This window comes from Dendrobates tinctorius, unplaced genomic scaffold (assembly GCF_039654945.1).
Source record: "Dendrobates tinctorius isolate UK_male_01 unplaced genomic scaffold, ASM3965494v1 ptg000011l, whole genome shotgun sequence".
In the NCBI taxonomy this organism is placed as follows: Eukaryota; Metazoa; Chordata; class Amphibia; order Anura; family Dendrobatidae; genus Dendrobates; species Dendrobates tinctorius.
Window position 1 is genome coordinate 127,824,276 of NW_027361679.1, and position 16,304 is coordinate 127,840,579.

Here is a 16,304-nt window from a genome sequence, read left to right on the forward strand (position 1 = left end):
CTCTGTATATAGGAGGCTATGTGTGGGCTTATACTGTGTATTGTAGGCTATATGGAACTTCATACTGTATATAGGGAGCTATTTTTGGCTTATACTGTATATAGGGAGTTACAACAGTGCTCATACAGTATATAGGTTGCTATATGGGGGATCATACTATATATAGGGAGCTATGTGGGGCTTATACAGTATATAGGTAGCTATGTGGGGGCCCATACTGTATGTAGGGGGCTGTGTGTGGATTCATACTGTATGTGTGGGGCTGTGTGTGGACTCATATTGTACTCAGTAGAAATATAGAGGAAGCGAAGTGCGAAATGCATGTCAGGGCCTCTTCTCAGCTTACGAGCGCTGCACAATATCAGTAAGAGCACTCCACAGCTTTGTTTGGATTTCTGTGTGTGACCATTTGGCCTCAATATTTCTACTGAGTAACTAATGTGACTTATGTTGTGTGATGACACTCACTGCAACTTATTACGATATGGAGTATAAATTGATTTAATTGTAAATTCACCGAACAGGATGTAATTTAATTCTTAACCCTAGTTGCGGTCTGTGCCAGATACACAGCATTTGCCATTCAAGCGCAATATTTGGAGGTTAATGGGCACAAAGCTGTATTCTTGGCAGTAGTGTTATTTCCCTAAATTGTGCAGTGACCTGCTTGTTCTTTTTGCTGACACACGGTTGCATCACTTCCCGCCTGTCACATTTCTGTGGCTTTATAGTATGAATAAGTTTACATGGTATGTCTTGTCTGCATGTTATTAATAACATACTCTTTTTTTACTTTTCTAAAAAACAAGACTCATAGATTCACTTATTTATTTATATCTTCTTTTGAGATCTAAGCTCCCAAATGTTCTCTTATGTCTTTTATGCTGTATGGAGAGTTTCTCTTGGCTATAAATATGCCGATTACCTTAATTCATATTTTCAGCTATGTTTCTATTCTCTAAATTCACTCTTACCCTATTTTGCTATTTAAATACAGCATAATTGAGATGTATTCTCAGAATGTGATAGTGGCCCATTAGAAAGCAGTTTGCAAAGCATGTTACCTGACTGGAGTCTGTGATTCTTTTGGGGCTCCCTGCACAAATCATCCCATCAGTCAATCCAGGGTAGTAACGGTGACACAACCGACGGCTAACAATAGTGACATTCGTCTCAAATAATTTTTCTGTGGTACGTGTCCGGTCGATTAGTCCCCAGCCTGCGAGACTGCATGGTGTATCTTTTGGAAGGTCACTGCTACTGGAAGGAAGTGGAATTGTCTGTACATATTCATTTAGCTCAGCCCGAGATGAAAGCTAGTAAGAGAAGAAACATAATGATCAGTATTACAAATGGACCTGGGTTGTAAGAAGTACTGCTCAGAAAGATGTTTTCACTATCTAATACTGCACCTAGTCAGTTTCATTACAACATTTGTAAAGTTAGCCGTAGATCAAAGATGCTAGGTCTAAAATTTTAATTTTGAAAAAGGTGACTGGAAAGATGGCTTAAATGGTTTGACCAGTGCCTGGACAACCCATTTTTAAAATGCGTAGTTCACTTTGTGAAAAATAACGTATTCTCACTTCCTGCACTGACGTCATTTCAGCCATGTTAGCGCTGGATCTCCTGGAGCTCACATGACATTTTTATGCCATGTGAGCCCTGCAGGACTCAAATGGCATAACAATTTCACATGAGCCCTGGGAGACATGGTATCGACGTTGCTGGAATGGTGCCAGTGCAGAAAGTGAGTATATTTACATAGTTACATAGTTACGTAGGTTGAAAAAAGACCTAGATCCATCAAGTTCAAACTTTCTCTACCAATTATACATTTTGTCACTAAATTATCTATAACCAGCAATGTTGTGTGTAGTGAGGAAATCATTCACCCTTTTTTAAAAGTTGTTATAGTGTCTGCCATTACTACCTCTTGTGGTAGGGCATTCCACAGTCTGACTGCTCTAACAGTAAGGAACCCTTTCCTATTTAGCTGCCGAAATCGCCTTTCTTCCACTAATGAGTGCCCCCTGGTCCTTAGTATGGTCTTTGGAAGGAAAAAAACACCAATGTCCCTTGGGCTCCAATCTTTCGGTTAGCAGATCTTTCCTGATCAGCAGCACTGGCACAGGAGAAAAGCAACACTGATGGGTCTGGCTCTCCAGCACTGCTAGTGCCAGAGCTTCTCTAGCTGCTTTCCGCGTGGTCATGTGAAACAAATCTTATCTCAGAAGAACATGCTGAGCCAGGTTGTAGCTATACCCTTTTCTGTGGAAATTTTCTTTTTCTCCTCTGTGAATTGGCCTTGTTTTAATGACCAGTGTCATAGAGAAGAAAAAATGTTCACAGAGCTGTTTTGCCTTTTATGCCCAGTTGATAGAAGAGAAAATTTGCACCTTAACTACAACAGATATGACTCTGGAACAGATGGCACAAAAGAAAAGGAAAAACTGTTCTAGAGTCAGAGGAGCAGCTCCAGGTGGAAGAGGTACTCAATGTAAAGGGGATACCCGGGAATTTTTTTTAAAAAAGGGACGTCGTTGCTAACAGCGCAACTATCTATCTGTTGTACCAAGCGCTGGTCATTGACCACTCCTGCCAAAGATTCAGCTACTCCCTGTCAACAGAGCAGTAGTTTCTCTTCCTGGAGACAGTGCGGGACTACTGGTGTCATGCTGATTGACAGCTGTCTCTCTGCTGCCTAATTGGGGGAAGCCGGCTGTCAATCAGCATGATATCAGTAGTCCAGTCCTGACTACAGGAAGAGAAACTGCTGCTCTGTTGACAGGGATTAGCTGAAGCTCAGTGACCAGTGCCGGGTCAACAGACAGTCCCGGATATACCCTATAAGGGCATGTGCACACGGTGCAGATTCTGCTATGGATCCGCAGCGGATTTACCTTTGTGGATCCGCTGCATTTCCACAAGCAAAGTACAGTACAATGATAATCAATGGATTTTAAAAACCGCAGTACACATGCTGCGGATTTTTCCACGCGGATTTGCTGCTGTTTTAAATCCGCAGCATGTCAATTCTTTCTGCGTATTCCGCTGCAGTTTGACACCTGTTCCATTGTTCAGATGTCAAAATGCAGGTGAAAACCGCAGGCAAATCTGCAGGTAAACCACAGGTCATTTTACCTGTGGATTTACCTGCAAATCCGAGTGGAAAATTCCGCAGCACAATCCGCACTGTGTGCACATGCCCTTAAAGAAAAAAATCCAGTGACCGGTTTAAAAGAAGACACATTTTTACACTGAAAACACAAACATAATAAGGTACAATTAAGAAAGAAACAAGAATTTCATTATATTATGCCATTTAGTTATGATGTCTTTTTAATATTTACATCAGTAACTGAAAGATGTACCCAAATACAGTAGCAGACACATCACCTTAGGTAATTTGATAGACATATTGACCCAAAATACAGTGACATGGAACAGCAAGGTGAAGTCTGTCTGAACAGGAGACTGCATAACTAGCAGAAATCAACTACTAGGTGGGGTGTAACTACATTGTGTGCAGGACTTGCATTTCTGCTTGGTCCTGAAGCCTAGGAAGCACCTAGGATGGCCCAAAAGGTCCCTTTGGCCAATATGTAAAATACAATCATATTGATAGGTGCAGGCCTTGCTAGATATTTTGCATTTGAGCCCACAACCTACAAGTTTTGTTACTTTCTACTAGTGCAGCTTGGCCTTGCTAGCTGTATTATATGCTTTTAATCTAACATGTACTGTACATCCAGTCCAAACTTAAAATGTGCTAAACTGAATTAGGTAGGTGGATAAAATGAAAACTACGGACAAAGCTAGAGCTCTGTAAATGCTTACACAGCTTAAACACTTACTGCCAGCTTGCTGTTATTATATACATTTAATATGCTCCCAACCACCAAATGCTGTGACTCCCATCCCTTCGTGCATCTCCCCTGACTCACTTTCCACATTTGATCCCATCACAGAAGAAGTTTCCAGACTCCTCTCTTCCTCTCGTCCGACTACATACACTACCAACCCCATTCCCGCACATCTCCTCCAGTCTCTCTCTCCAGTCGTCACAACTCACCTAACTGCAATCTTTAATCTCTCCCTCTCCTCGGGCATTTTCCCATCCTCCTTCAACCACGCCATCGTTACTCCATTACTAAAGAAACCCGCTCTCGACCAATCCTGCACAAACAACTACAGACCAGACTCCGATCTCACCTTCATCTCTAAACTTTTGGAGCGCCTAGTTTACTCCCACCTTACCCGTTACCTCTCCACTCACTCCCTTCTAGACCCTTCACAGTCCAGCTTCCGCCTCCTACATTCGACTGAAACTGCACTCATCAAAGTGACTAATGACCTTCTGACAGCAAAACGTAAGGGTGACCACTCTCTGCTCATTCTTCTCGACCTATCTGCAGCTTTCGACACTGTTGACCACTTTCTCCTACTCTCTAGGCTCCAGATACTAGGCATTAAGGACACTGCTCTCTCCTGGTTCTCTTCCTATCTTTCTGACCGCTCCTTCTGTGTTTTGTTCTCTGGCATCTCCTCTTCCTCTCGCTGTTGAGGTACCTCAGGGCTCAGTCCTTGGCCCCCTACTCTTCTCTCTCTACACGGCCCCAATTGGACAGACTATCAGCAGATTTGACTTTCAGTACCATCTTTATGCTGATGACACACAACAATATACGTCATCCCCCAACCTTACCCCTGCTGTACTACAGAACGCCAGTGACTGTCTGTCCACAGTCTCCAACTTCATGTCCGCTCTCTATCTGAAACTCAACCTTTCCAAAACTGAACTTCTTCTGCTCCCGCCGTCTACTAACCTCCCTAAATCTGACATTTCCCTCTCCATAAGTGGCACCATAATAACACCCCGGCAGCAGGCGCGCTGTCTGGGTGTTATGTTTGACACCAATCTCTCCTTCACATCCCATATACAATCTCTTGCCCGCTCTTGTCGCTTACACCTAAAGAGCATCTCTAGAATTGGCCCTTTTTCTCACTATGGAAACAACAAAAACCCTCACTGTAGCATTGATCCACTCCCGCCTGGACTACCGCAATGCTCTATTAATTGGCCTCCCCACTACTCGACTATCCCCTCTCCAGTCCATACTTAATGCAGCAGCCAGGGTCATCAATCTGGCTAATCGGTACTCGGACACGTCCACTCTTCGCCAGTCCTTACATTGGCTGCCCACTCATTATAGGATCCAATTCAAAGTAATTGTTCTCACCTACAAAGCTCTCCACAGTGCAGCACCCCCCTACATCTCCTCCCTCATTTCTGTTTATCGGCCTAACTGACCACTGCGCTCTGCAAACAACTTTCGACTAACCTCTGCACTAATCCGTACCTTCCACTCCCGACTCCAAGACTTCTCCCGCACTGCACCAATCCTCTGGAATGCTCTACCCCAAGAAATTAGGACTATCCACAATTTGCATAGTTTCAGGCGCTCCCTCAAAACACATTTTATTCAGAGCGGCCTATCACGTACACTAATCAAAGTCATTCTATGTGTAAGTGTGCAAGTGTAGCCCATTCACTATCTCCATCCATCCCTCACTCCCTCAAGATGGTTGGACCATCATTGTAAATACAACATTGTAAATACACACCTGTATCTCCCCCACCCCATTGTAGATTATAGCTATCACGAGCAGGGTCGTCTTATTTTGCTTTAATTATTGTATTGTTAACATTGTTACTTATGACTTGTGTTTTGAAACTGTTAAACTGTAAAGCGCTGCGGAATATGTTGGCGCTATATAAATAAAGATTATTATTATTATTAATATATACAGTATATGTTTACCTACTGTGACTGTCCTTAATTTAAAGAAAAGTAGAAAAGATTATTCTTACCTTCAATAATAATACATCATTGGATGGCATGGATGCTGCTTCATCATATTCTGGGTGTACGTAATGGCTCTCAACTGCTAGAATTTGCTGCGTTTCTTCTGGCTGAGAAACATCATGAGCCCCAAGAATGACAACAATGTCCCTGAAAAATGCCATATACTTGGAATCATCTAAAGTTACTGTAATTTTTTGCTTGGTTGTCTACAGCAGGAAAATCATAGTAGACTCCTGCACATTACAGTGGATTTCTACAGAAAAGCTTTAAAGCAATAAACCAAAAAATTGTAAAATCAAAATGTACCTGTGTAGTTTGCCACAATTAGTATGTTAATGATATGCCACCTTTCTGTTTCTGTGCACCTTTCAAAAAAATCTATTTCTTTAGCAAGTTGTCTCCCTAAGACAATCCTTCTGCATATGCTCTGAGGGCTTATACAGTAGATGACATAGAGCAGATCCTCTTAGGGCATGTCTCCACGCTGCGTACTTGCAGCGCTTTGGATGCAGCGTGTGGTAGGGGCCAGCTTGGGGGGTGGTCCACTGCTTACCACGTCCGGACGACACAGACACCAGGCGATGCAAAGACGAGACGGAGGCAGATTTCAGTTGTAACAGATCCGGGTTTATTGGCCGTCCTCCTGACGACCATAGCCATGCACCGCAGTTCCTTTACAATTCTCTGTTTCCAGGCCCGGGTACCTTCACCTTTCCTGTCGAAGTGACGTCCGTCGCGGATCTTTCGCTGGGGCTGTCCTAGACCAATCTACCGCCAGCGCTTCATCTGCCCGAGGTTGTCGTCCAATCGGTACCCCCGGGGACTCATCTGTCCTGCGGTCCGTCGTGTCAGGGCCACCCCCCTGACTGTCTTTTCCTGTCAGTCCCCTGGTTGAACTCTTCCACTGGTCTCAGTCTTCTGTCCTGAGTCTTCTCCTCCTGAGCTCCTCCTGGGACTAGCCTAGCCTGGAAACCTAACCTGTCCTATTTATCCCCCCTCTCACTGGGAAATACCCTCCTGGGTTCCTATCTCCCCCCTGCCATCTTCTAGTCGATTCTAGGTACTGCACTCCCTTTTCTATCTTTCCCAGCTGTTACCCTTCTGTCATTGCCAATCTCCGTCTATAGTGCACAAACCGTCCCCTCCTACTTCCAGTCAAGTCTGTCCGTCAAGTCACCTTCCCCACAATCGGAAACCCCGCTCCGCCCAAAGGGCCGCCCCCTGTTGTACACGCGGTGATACCGCATGCGCTCATTGAACACATCCGGAATCACCGCATCCTATCCATAGACTGGGTTATTTATTTTGCGGAGACGGAGCATCTCCGCAAGAGAAATAGACATGCTGCGGTCTGGAAAGACACGCCGCATGTCCGTAATTTCGGATGTGTCACCCGCCTCTCTGCACGCATAGTGGAAACGGGATTTCATAAAATCCTCTCCACTGTGCTGTAACATCTGTATGCTGTGGATTGGACGCTGCGGCTGTACGCAGCGCTCAATCCGCAGCAAATCCTGAAAACATACGCTACGTGGAAACATACCCTTACTCACCATCTTCTACTAAGAGCCAGAGCAGAAAGCAGCGAAAAAATAGTGCCCATTGGCATGGCAGATGCACTCAAACCAAGTGTTACATGGTAGGCCATTTATTTTAACGGCTGGTATATAATACCAGGTTTCTACAAAAAGTTGTGGCTGCATTGGAAAGTATGCCTACTTCTGGCATTCCCTCTGCATTCAGCTATTATTACCAGAGCAAATTCACTAGGGGCTTCTTAAACCAGACATATACACTGTAGCAAGCATCTGACCTACAAAGTATTGTCTTCCTGAGATAACTCCTGTAAGAGACTTTCTAACGTGAATGTAATGTATTATTTAGAATTTTGAGTTGCTAATACACTATATTTAGATACTGAAACATTGTTTCATTTTTTTATTCTATTTTCTGCACATGGATATGGAGCAGCATCCGCATACATCCACACAGCCTGCGAACCCAATGTTAAAGATAGGGTACGCAGGCCACATGCGGCCGCAGGCGGAGCTGACCGGAGGAGGTGTGGCCGTGGGCAGAGCTTCACGGAGGAAGTCCGCAGCCCTCCGCAGCTCGCCCATCCACAAGTGTGAACCTAGCCTTAGACATAGGAACCTTGGCATGCTCTATGATTTGTGGGGGTGTCATTTTACTGGAAGGGAGAAGAGGTAAGCTATGACAATCACCTATTGTAATGGTCTCTTTTAAATTATCTGTATATTGGTTTTACTTTACATTTTAATGCTTGAGATGATAATGAGATGAGATGACTACTGAAAAGTGATCTCTAAAGCTTAGCAAGAGTCAGCCTGTCGTAAGGCTCAGTAGATAAGTTGAAAATGACTATTTAAAAAAAAATACAGGTAGTGAGATGAAGAAAAAATATACAAAAAATATATTTAAAAAATGTATGATTAATATAAAAAGTTACAGGAATTGTTGTTCCCTTCAACGGCCATGTTTAAAGTGAACCTGTCATTAGGATTTTGCTAGGTAAACTACTAGGTAAACTACTACTGCATTGTCAGGTTGGCGCCTTTACACTGATTGAAATGATAACTGGGTTGAAGAAATCCGTTTTGTGGTTCTTGTTTAATCTGTTAGAAATTTTTCAGTTAATGAGAATCTCATGCTCTGGGGTGAGCCTCTGGACGGCTCTTTTTTAGCCTCATCGTCATCAGTGCGCCTTAAATGACAGGTCACTGCCTCCTATATTAGACATTGTGCTTGCACAGTTAATATTGTTATTTAATTTATAAAACTAACTCGCTATGCAAGAGACCAGTCTATCACCTCTAGCAGCGCTGGGAGAAACCTCCAGAGGGATAAGCCAGACTAGTCTCTTCTCTGGCTATGGTCCCTGGTCAGATCTTTGAAGCATATTTTCAATGAAACTGAGCGTTTTAGAGAAAAATATACCTGGCTGTGATCATGTACTCAGGCTCTTTTTTTTTTTTTTACTGAAAATCCACAATATGGGGGACAGACATATGGGAACCAGGAGGGATATTTATTGGGACCAAGATGGAAACATATGGGGCCAGGATGGTGACATATATTACCAGGATGGAGACATATGGGGACCAGAATGGAGACATGTGGGGGCCAGGATAGAGACATGTCTGGTCCAGGATGTAGAACATATGGGTACCAGGATGGGGGACATATGGGAGACACATGTGGACCAGGATGGAACACATAGGGACCCAGGATGGGAAACTGATACATTAAGTAGCCCAAGATGTCAGGCATTACAAGAAGGGGCCATAAAGGAGGACTTTATTACAGAAAGTTGCCAGGATGGAGGACATTATTACTGTGGGCAAATTAAGGGATATTATTACTGCTGTGATGCATTTTATTTTGTTGCTTTTTTTCTTCATCTGGTGACGTGTAGAAGCTGGGGGAAAAGTAGGGAATGTGATGCAGAAGCGATCAGCTATAGATGACTGTGTGTTATTTTCTGCAGAGATGAGTCCCAGCTAGAAAAAGTTATGGCAGTCTGCGCTGGATGAAGAAGAAAAGCAAAAAGTATCCCTTCATCTACAGATGGCACTGTAAATTTATTTCTACATTTACAATATATAATATAAAGTATATGGAGAGTTCCTATGTATAATGTCACTGGTGAGCCTTTTATTACCTGTACACTGACACTATATACTGAGCTCCTGTGTATAATGTCACTGGTAATCACTATATTACCTGTACATTGTATGCTATTTACAGTGTTCCTGTAGATTGTCACTGGTATTCACTATATTACTTGTACATTATACGCTATATACAGCGCTCCTGTGTATAATTTCACTGGTGAGTCACTGCATTACCTGTACACTATACACTGTGTACTATATAAAAAGCTCTTGTGTATAATGGAAATTATGGTAATATTAGTGTTAATAGCATTGTGGGGTTTCTTTTTATTAATGATCAGTATTGTAGTATAATATTGTAGTACTCTATCACTATGTGGGGAGAAATATGTGGTCTGGTCACAGTGTGGCAGTATTTATCCAATGTATGTGGTATTATTTGGTCATTATGTGGAGGTAATATGTAGTCTGGTCATGGTGGGATGTTATTTTGCACATATTTGCTGCTGAGGCCAGAGATGAGTTGCAGCAGACAGTTGAGGTAACAGATGGACAGGTGGTCATCCTTTCCAATTTTAGTAGATTCCTTTGGTACTAATTTTCAAAACTTGTAGAAAACTCTTTAAAACTATCCACCATACTAAGAAGTGATGGACAGGGACTGGGACAATGTATGCTGGACAGGAGACAATGAGACTATAAATGAAAGTACTGGTGGGGTAAGAAGGGTAAAGCTCCTTTACCATTAGTTACCGTTACTTGTATTTGTGGATGATGAATATTGGCGTGGCTAGTAAAAAAATTGTGTTTCTTTTAATGGGCGTGTTTTTAAATGGGCGTGGTTACACAAACAGGGAACCTGTTGTCCAAAAATGTAACCCTTTCCCTGATCTAATGAGTATGGCGGCTTTTGCAGTATTGACTGAAAATACCAGCAGAAAAATAAACTAAACTAATGACAGGTTTTCTTTAACTGCAAAACAAGTCAAGCTTTGCACAAGTATAGCATAATTCTGCATTGTTCATATGTTTAAGAGTTGTTGGATTAACTTACCCATCGCAATGGGCAGCAGATAAGACCCAGTCTGGGGCAATCAAAGAACCACCACAAAATGAGCCATCAATTTTTAAGTATGCCATATAAGGTCTTGAATGTGGTTTGGCTTCATCACCCCCAATAATCCCATTATTCACTTTTTCTGTAATATACACAAAATTTCATTGAGATTAATTAATAATCATATAATTAACACATTACAACTTCTGTAAAAGAAACCTCTAAAAATTTCTGCTCTTTAGCCAATGGTGGAGAGTGAAAAATACCCTGCAATTATTTTGCCAATTTCCTACATGCACCATTTGAGATATTTTTACATTGGGTTTTAGAATGGGGTAGTAATTGTATTCCTGTAAAATACCTGTTTGTTCTAGAGTGTAACAACCAGTATCTAACTTGATGTTATCCATTGTCCACAGCAATTTTGAGTGGTTATGGGCCAATGCTCAAATTTCTGTAGGGCAACAGTAAATAATTAATGCCTAATTTTTCTGGCGGTTTAGGATAGTGAAAAGGTTGATAGAGGTACAGATAGTATAAATTAAATGTACCAGAAATATATACAAACTTCTTTAACCTCTTAATGACCAAGACTGTAAAGGCCTCAATGACAGGTCTTTTTTTTTACCTCTTTGCATGTCAACATTTTAAGTTTTCTACCTAGCATGGCCGTACAAGGCTTTGCTTCATGTAGTACAAAAGTACACTATTTTTCAGTGTTTCTGGGGTGCATATACTTTGCTATGTAATTTATATACTTTTGTATATAGAAAAAAGTGATTTTTTTGGGATGGTTGATGTCTTATACTAAATAACCTGGTAAATTTATTTTTGAGGCTACTATGTTCATGTGGATATAAAATAAGTGTTTACACTTTCATTTTTTACAATATTCAATAAAATGTGTTTTCTAGTGAATATTGACATTTTTACATATTTTTAAGAAGGGAAATGAATCATTTTCTTTTTATTACATCATTGTTACATAGCCAAGGAGACTGAAATGGTGATAAATCACTTCTGTCATCTCTTCTGGGTCCTTGCCTATCTACATAAAAAATGTTGCTGCAGACTCGAGGACTGCACTGCTGCAGACTAGAGATGCATGCTGCACTGCTGCAGACTAGGAATGCACGCTGCACTGCTGCAGACTAGATATGTCCTCTGAACTGCTGCAGACTAGAGATGCACACTGCACTGCTGCAGACTAGAGATGTCCTCTGCACTGCTGCAGACTTGAGATGCACACAGCACTTCTGCAGACTAGGAATGCACACTGCACTGCTGCAGACAAGAGATGCACACTGCACTGCTACAGACGAGATGTCCTTTGAACTGCTGCAGACTAGAGATGCCCTCTGCACTGCTGATGAGAGGACTGGAGATGCACACTGCACTGCTGATGAGAGGACTGGAGATGCACACTGCACTGCTGATGAGAGGACTGGAGATGCACACTGCACTGCTGCAGACTGGGAAAGCACACTGCACTTCTGCAGACTAGAGATGCACGCTGCACTGCTGCAGACTAGAGATTACACTGCATTGTTTCAGACTAGAGATGCACACTGCACTGCTGATGACTGGAGATGCACACTGCACTGCTGATGACTGGAGATGCACACTGCAGTGCTGATGACTGGAGATGCACACTGCACTGCTGATGACTGGAGATGCACACTGCACTGCTGATGACTGGAGATGCACACTGCACTGCTGATGACTGGAGATGCACACTGCAGTGCTGATGACTGGAGATGCACACTGCACTGCTGATGACTGGAGATGCACACTGCAGTGCTGATGACTGGAGATGCACACTGCACTGCTGATGACTGGAGATGCACACTGCACTGCTGATGACTGGAGATGCACACTGCAGTGCTGATGACTGGAGATGCATACTGCACTGCTGATGACTGGAGATGCACACTGCACTGCTGATGACTGGAGATGCACACTGCACTGCTGATGACTGGAGATGCACACTGCACTGCTGATGACTGGAGATGCACACTGCACTGCTGATGACTGGAGATGCACACTGCAGTGCTGATGACTGGAGATGCACACTGCACTGCTGATGACTGGAGATGCACACTGCACTGCTGATGACTGGAGATGCACACTGCAGTGCTGATGACTGGAGATGCACACTGCACTGTTGCAGATTAGAGATGCATACTGCACTGCTGCAGAATGCAGACTGCACTGCTGTAGACTAGATATGCACACTGCACTGTTGCAGAATAGATAGATTTGCACCCTGTACAATGTCAAAAGACAGTGGGTCGTCATAAAAGAGTAGGGGGTTGATACTCTGTTTTTGGATCCAGTGCTCTAACAGCCCTATTGCCCTTCATACAGTTAACTAGCCACTTACAGAGCTGCAGAGTACTACATTGATAGTATGGGCTATGCTATACTGGGCTATAATATTAACGTCACATGGAAGCTGTTATATTGGGGGCTGCTGCATCTGTAGGTTGTAATCGGTAGAAAGAAATTCAACATTTAATTAGTTGGCTTCTCTAAAACATCTTGGAAGAGAGATAACAAACTTGAGAAAATGCACTCTAAGTGCATAGAGAATGCACTGGGCAAATTACATTGTGGGATGTGCCGTCCAATGATCATAATCTTTGAGAATTTTTTTTGTGAGAATATAATCTTACTAAAAGATTTTTGACACAGGTGTAAAATATCTTCCTGTGAATTCTGCCAAGATTGCGTAAGGAAATGTATAGGTCATGCAATGCTCCTCTTGGAATTTAAATATGTAAATATCCTTTTCAAAGACTAAGAGAACAGGAACTTTAGCACCACCTATTGGGCATAGCAATCATAAGTCAATATTGACCCCTTTAAAGTGCTTTACCAAGTGACTTAGGGTAGGAAGTCAAAACAAAAATAGCATTTTCAGGCGTGTTTCAGGGTTTCTGCCCCTCACCAGTGCAAATCAAAATTCAGAAGTTGGTTGGCAGGGAGAGAGACATTGCATAGATGTCTAAGGGATAAAATTAGATGCAAAATGCTCACTGCTCTTTATTTTATATTTTATAAATCTGTGCTATTCTATACTAATCATGTGAAATGTAAGATATTTGCATTTTCCTTTATGTGAGAGTGGCATTAAGATCATGTCTTTAGCATCATTTAAACTTTTGATAAAACCCATTTACCACTTTGAATCCAGGTAAAAAAAATTTAGGATGTCTTATTAAAAAATAATTATTCAATAATAACCTTATTTTTCATAAGACAAGGTCTAAACAGCATTACAGACAACTATGATGTAAATAATTTCTCATCCAGTTATAGTCTGGGAGACAAGCTACAATGGTGAAACTTTACACATTAGAAGGTAAAAATGCAATACATACTCATGTTTTAATTTTTTTCCTATTTATTTTATTTAAGTTGTAGAACCTTTTCATGTGTATGAACAAATACATATGATGATGTTACAAATATATGCAGATAATATGGATACATATAGATAAAACTGACCTGCTCTTGGTGTTGATACGAAGATAGAAGATAAAAAGATCACAAGGATGACATCAACGAGTTCCATCATGAGCTGCTTCTAAGCACTCACTGCTTCTATTTCAACTTTATGACCTTTATAATAACTGTAGTCACACCCCAGACCAATCACAATGCAAACTGTTTTTAAACAATGGAAATTAGGGGGTATCTCATACATTCATAGAATGACCTTAGGTTATTCCATAAATGTAAAGATTAGGGTCTCACTAATGGGACTCGACTCTGTCTCAAGAAATGGGCCCAAACATGAGCTGCTGTCAGTGGAGAGATGGTTCACCCCTTTACCCCCAAGGGTGGTTTGCATGTTAATGACCGGGCCAATTTTTACAATTCCGACCACTGTCCATTAATGAAGTAATAACTCTGAAACGCTTCCATGGATCCTGGTGATTCTGACATTGTTTTCTCGTGACATATTGTACTTCATGTTAGTGGTAACAATTCAATGATATAACTTGCGTTTAATTGTGAAAAAAAAAACAGAAATTTGGCGAACATTTTGCAATTTTCCAACTTTGAACTTTCATGCCCTTAAATCACAGACATATGACACACACAAAATACTTAATAAGTAATATTTCCCACATGTTTACATCAGCACAATTTTCGAACCAAAATTTTTTTTGGTTAAGAAGTTATAAGGGTTAAAATTTGAACAGTGATTTCTCATTTTTACAACACCATTTTTTTTAGGAACCACATCACATTTGAAGACACTTTGAGGGGTCTATATGATAGAAAATACCCAAAAGTGACACCATTCTAAAAACTGCACCCCTCAAGGTGCTCCAATCCACATTCAAGAAGTTTATTAACCCTTCAGGTGCTTCACGGGAATTTTTTGAATGTTTAAAAAAAAAATGAACATTTAACTTTTTTTCACAAAAAAATTATTTCAGGTCCAATTTTATTTATTTTCCCAACGGTAACAGGAGAAATTGGACTCCAAACGTTGTTGTCTAATTTGTCCTGAGTATGCTGATATCCCATATCTGGGAGAAAACTGCTGTATGTGCACACGTCGAGGCTCGGAAGGGAAGTAGTGACGTTTTGGAATGTAGACTTTGATGAAATGGTCTGTGGGTGTCATGTCGCGTTTGGAGAGTACCTGATGTGCCTAAACAGTGGAAACTGCTCACAAGTGAACCCATTTTGGAAACTTGACCCCCCATGGAACTTATCTAGATGTGTGGTGGTGAGCACTTTGAACCCCCAAGTGCTTCACAGAAGTTTATAACGCCCGGGCATGAAAATAAAAAAAATCATATTTTTTTCTCAAACATGATCTTTTAGTCCACAATTTTTTATTTTGTCAAGGGTAACAGGAGAAATTGGACCCCAAACGTTGTTGTCAAATTTGTCCTGAGTACGCTGATACCCCATATCTGGGAGAAAACTGCTGTATGGGCAAACGTCGAGGCTCGGAAGGGAAGTAGTGATATTTTGGAATGCAGACTTTGATGGAACGGTCTGCGGGTGTCATGTCACATTTGGAGAGTCCTTGATGTGCCTAAACAGTGAAAACCCCCACAAATGACACCTGTTATGATTGAGTCACCGTAGGAGGCAAAAACATAAATGCTAGCTAAGTCCTGAAAACCAGAGAAGTTGGCAACTATCAGATTGCAGACCCCTGAACCTATCAACACAACTAGCAGTAGCCGTGGGGGGTTCCTATGATGACCTACACCCCTCGATCACAGCCGGAGAGATACATAGGCCTAAAGAAGGAAAGGGGAAATCTAACTGCCCCAGAGCAGACCCCAAAGCAATAGGCAGCCCCCCACATATAATGACGGTGAAGCAAGATGAAAACACTTACACAGACAGAAAGACAGGCTGAGCAAAGACGGGGCCCAAAAACTACCTAGATAGGAACGGATAGGAAGGCTGCTGTCTGCAATCTGCCAAAACCCTATCAGAGACAAAAGCCAACAAGCTGATATAAAAATGGCCCTGAAGCAACTAAGCTTCAAAAACTAAATCAGCACTCAGGTACTTTCAGAAGACAGAGCTCAAGGAACACTGCACACTCCAGCAGGGAGTGGCAGAATCCAAAAAGCAAGAAAAACAAAAACAAATCTAGATGCAAAAAGGCAAAACAGAAAACTTAGCTTTAGGAGAGCAGGAATCAGACTGGTGTCCAAGAGTCCACAGAAAAATCACCCGCAGGGCAGAAAGGGCGTAGGC

At 41.9% G+C, this 16,304-nt stretch overlaps 1 protein-coding gene across 1 annotated transcript in view; it reads right to left on the bottom strand.

Annotated features, from left to right (window-relative positions):
* Window positions 1–14,174, bottom strand: part of LOC141050873 (mast cell protease 1A-like) — a 37,909-nt gene extending 23,735 nt beyond the window's left edge. Inside the window, exons 1-4 of the mRNA XM_073547539.1 lie at window positions 14,073–14,174; window positions 10,560–10,704; window positions 5,876–6,017; window positions 1,065–1,316 (exon numbers count right to left, since the gene is read on the bottom strand). Coding sequence (XP_073403640.1) covers window positions 1,065–1,316; window positions 5,876–6,017; window positions 10,560–10,704; window positions 14,073–14,142 — 609 coding nt within the window. The 5' untranslated portion in view covers window positions 14,143–14,174. The remainder of the gene's footprint in view (window positions 1–1,064; window positions 1,317–5,875; window positions 6,018–10,559; window positions 10,705–14,072) is intronic.
* Window positions 14,175–16,304: the final 2,130 nt, after the last annotated feature.